Source organism: Juglans microcarpa x Juglans regia, chromosome 8D (genome assembly GCF_004785595.1).
Source record: "Juglans microcarpa x Juglans regia isolate MS1-56 chromosome 8D, Jm3101_v1.0, whole genome shotgun sequence".
NCBI lineage: Eukaryota > Viridiplantae > Streptophyta > Magnoliopsida > Fagales > Juglandaceae > Juglans > Juglans microcarpa x Juglans regia.
This window is the reverse complement of record NC_054608.1, coordinates 9,467,479-9,471,480: the sequence shown is the minus strand read 5'-3', so window position 1 is coordinate 9,471,480 and position 4,002 is coordinate 9,467,479. Positions and strand designations below refer to the sequence as shown.

Sequence of the window (4,002 nt, the reverse complement as noted above, 5' to 3'; positions counted from 1 at the left end):
AGCACAGCGATCAACACATTAGGGTTGGTTTCCACCCCTAATTGAGGCTTTTTCCGAAAGGATAGAAATCCTTTAAAAATTCCTAAGCTATTTTAATTTATTATAATGTACAATTATTTAGATCTTTACGATAATAATTAACTTAAATAGCTTAAGAATTATGGCAAACATAAATTTCCAAGGAACTATGGCAAATTAACCATTATTTGAGATATGTAGCTAATTATATAGAGTAACACATGTTCATTTCAATATAAAATTTTCAATCAAATATAATATGATTAGTCATAATTTTTACATCAAACACGTATTAATACAAATTTAATACAAACACGCTTCAAACAATCAACGAACAATGGAATTCCTTTCATGGGTCGATCCGACACATTACAAGAAAATTATAGAATGAAAAGAATAAGCTGAATTACAAATAAAAGAACTTTGACTGCACATGTAGATTAGAGGAGATTAAGCACGTACGTGCTTAGCCCGACTTAAAGACGAGTGTCGACTTCAACCCTTTCGACACTTTCTTTCTTGTGAAAGTTTTTTTGCTAACCTGTAAGAAGAGTTTTATGTACAATTAGTTTCAAAATATTATGATCACAAACGCGATATTTTAACTAATTAATGACAAGTGCATGCATGAATGCACATTCAAAGCATGTTTCACCATACATTCTCAAAGCCTCCTCATTGGTGCCACAGTTTTTGGCTGGTTCTGACAAACCTGTCTTCAAATTCACTCTTGATACTGGTTTCTTCAACAGTTTCTCCCCTATCTCTACAAGTTTGTTCAAGTTCTCTTTCGTCGAGTTATCAACTGAAGCTGCTGTCCCAGTCAAGGTGTCATCCTAAACAAGTATTTCATAAAAATAGTAATTAATAACATGAAAGCGTAATCCCCTTGCAAGAATTCAAATTCAAACCCTGAATCAGAAGAAATTTCTTACTTGAATTCTAAGGTAATTCTCTTCTGAATGAAGGGTTTGGAAAACCACAGCTAGATTTAAATCAACCATATCTGCACTTGCTTGAGTAAACACATCCACTAATGGAACTGAACCTCCATGAATTAACCAATTCAGAAGGCCCCATTTGGCCGCCATTTTAGCATTGTATCTTTTCTCTATCTTCCCTGAGCCTGTTCCTATTGAGATCACCAGAAAACGACCGTAGTCTGTGGACTTCATTGGAAAGAAATCAGGATTTGCATCGAAGATCTGTTTGATCACTTGGTTTATGGCAACAAGAGCCTGGTCGACCATGGTTCCCAGAAGACATAAAGATCATCAACTTAAATTTTGGAGCTTTTAAGGTAAATAAAAAGCACATGAAAGATTATTATATATTATACCGGATTGTTTGCAACAACACCACCATCTATAAGATTGAAGTTACTAAAATTCCCAGCACTGGTTTGGTGGTTGAAGTGGTGAGCAGGAAGATAAGTTGGAGCTGCCGACGTGCCAATGCATATGTCGGACAGTTGAGCATTCAAACAAGAGTCATTTTTTGCCTGCGTGCATGAACTCAGATCATGATCAATATTTTAATAAAATAATTCTTTTCAATTTGTTGAGATCCTAAGAATTTAATGTTTAACGTAAATAACTTATATCATTCGGTCTAATTCTACATGAAAGGAAACTGACATCTGGATCTAGAGAGAGAGAGAGAGAGAGAGATCATACCTCATAGGACGAGAAAATGGTTGGCTGTAGGTGCTTGATATCAAACGTTGGTATAACGACATTGGTCAATGTGTTGTCTAGCCGAGTTTCCCCTAATTTCTCCTTTAGAACCCCATGAAGATATTTCCCATCATACTTTGGTCCTATAAGAGATCTGAACATTTTTCTGATTGCTCCAAACAAGCCACTGACCAGCACATGCATGGATGCTCATTTGTTAATATTTAAATATCGAGAGTTTTCAGAAACACTACCATATATGCACAAAACATAAATAGAGCGCTGCTTTTGTGTATGTGAAGGAGGGAGGGAGTTGTCAAAATAGGAGGAATTTTAGAACATACTATTAAGAATATGACATAAAAAATAAAATTTATATCTCCCAATCAACTTAAGTTTTTGGAATAAGTGGTGATTTCAAACGATATAAGAGCAGATGTTTTGAATTCGAGCTCTGACTTTACACTCTACCCCATTTAATTATGAAGTGAGTTGAGTTGAAGTGAAGTGAATTGAGTGGAGTTGAGTTGAGATGATAAAATATTGTTAGAATATTATTTTTTAATATTATTATTATTTTAAAATTTAAAAAAGTTGAATTGTTTATTATATTTGTGTTGAAATTTGAAAAAGTTGTAATGATGAGTTAAGATGAGTTGAGAGGAGTTGATGATCCAAACTAAACTAAATATCTCATGTGTTGGACTACTCATTAAAAGAGTCTGGCCCACATGTAAGGAAGAGTGCTAAGAAGATGATGAAAATAATAAAAAAACTAATTCTTCCTGTTTGCATAAATTTTTAAGACAAATGATGATTTCACTCGTATATACTTGGGCAGCTAAGCACAATACTTACTTTTTATGTTTATCTCAAATTCGAAAGTAGCTAATAATTGGTAGCTTTAATCTAGATAAGGCGGGACTGCCCAGCTTTAAGCTGACAATGATCTTCTTATATATGTCTCATTTTTAAGTTGTTAATAGTTCATACTTAGTTTATAGCTTATATACAAGCTTGGTTTTGGGATTTCTTCACGTAATCCTTACCAATATTTTACTTGAAAAAAGGTATTCTCCTCTGTTAAAACAGAGGGTAATTATATGAAATCGCTTACTTGTTCTTAAAAAAAGAAAATATGAGTAGCACTACCTGTTCTGTGGGAAAATTCGAGGACCATGCTCAAGATAGAAGGGCTTGATATCCTTAGCATCAAAGAGTGGTCGATTATTTTCATCTGGAGTAGCTAACATGGCAGTAACAAGACCCCCTGTGCTTGTTCCTGCAATCACGTCAAAGTAGTCTGCAAGCCTAGCTTCTTCTCCATCCAACTCCTATGCCATGTTTATATGAAATACTTGTTAGTACGTACATGGTAACATTAATATAACATAATTAAGAACTGAAACTTTCCTGCAAACCAAAGTATTGCACGTATACCTGAAGTTGTGATTCAAGGAAAGCAAGTATAGTAGCAGGGATGATCCCCCTGATACCACCCCCATCAATGCTTAGAATTGTGATCAAGTTCCTGTTTGTTGAGTGTTGAGCCTCATGAATCGGCATTGTTTTTTCCATGGAAAATCTGGGAAAGGGTGTGCAGGTGGTGGTCGTAAGATGAGAAGAAAAGATTGCCTTGCTGGTTGTTATGTGGAAGATCGAAGAAAGCTTAAGTTTCTGTTCTGGCATTTGATCCATCGACGAACCCCTATTTATAGAGAATAAATTATAGCCTTATTAGGTCTGGACTTGGCCATGCATGGCCATTCTCAAAATTTCAAATGTCCTTATCTTTTCCCAGTTGCATATGTTCATGAGTTGCATAACTGAACAAGAGAAATTGTACTAGTCTTGCGTTGAAACTTTCCAGGAAATTGTAGTAGTCTTGCGTTGAAACTTTAATATTCTACGTATAATATTCTATGATTTAATATTGTCGTAGAACTTTCCAATATGGTTCAAACATTCTATGATGACCCAAAAAAAAAGTTAGAAAAACGTAGTCTTTGCTTCTATTTAGAGGACAATTAATATATAATTAACTCAACATCATGTCTAGATCAGATCTGCAGCAAACTGCATATATTAGTACGGAAAATTAGTATTTTCAACGATCCTAAAGATCTCAGAATAGTTGATTTCCATCTTGGACGCGCTACCTCATGAGGCGCTAGACATGACTGATATTTTCCAGGAAATTCTGTTATGATATACTGGTTCATGACCCAGATTACTTCGGCCACCGCCAGGGGTGACCGACCCTTCATTACAGGATTTCATCTGCCCGGCCCAATATATATCTGCAATA

General features: G+C 35.1%; 1 protein-coding gene across 1 annotated transcript; it reads right to left on the bottom strand.

Annotated features, from left to right (window-relative positions):
* Positions 1–220: 220 nt before the first annotated feature.
* Positions 221–3,022, bottom strand: LOC121243014 (patatin-like protein 2). Its single transcript, XM_041141061.1, has 6 exons — positions 2,847–3,022; positions 1,695–1,881; positions 1,358–1,519; positions 954–1,256; positions 679–854; positions 221–559 (listed from the first exon to the last, which is right to left on the bottom strand). Exons 1-6 carry the CDS (start codon positions 2,945–2,947, stop codon positions 514–516), a joined length of 975 nt encoding a protein of 324 aa, XP_040996995.1. The 5' UTR covers positions 2,948–3,022; the 3' UTR covers positions 221–513.
* Between the last annotated feature and the right edge of the window lie 980 nt (positions 3,023–4,002).

Excerpts from the sequence above, each read along its gene's own strand:
- LOC121243014 (XM_041141061.1), bottom strand. The coding sequence starts at position 2,947 with ATGTTAGCTACTCCAGATGAAAATAATCGACCACTCTTTGATGCTAAG. Across the intron at positions 1,882-2,846 it reads CGAATTTTCCCACAGAACAG|TGGCTTGTTTGGAGCAATCA; the intron begins GTAGTGCTACTC and ends TGTGCTGGTCAG. Across the intron at positions 560-678 it reads AATGAGGAGGCTTTGAGAAT|GTTAGCAAAAAAACTTTCAC; the intron begins GTATGGTGAAAC and ends CTCTTCTTACAG.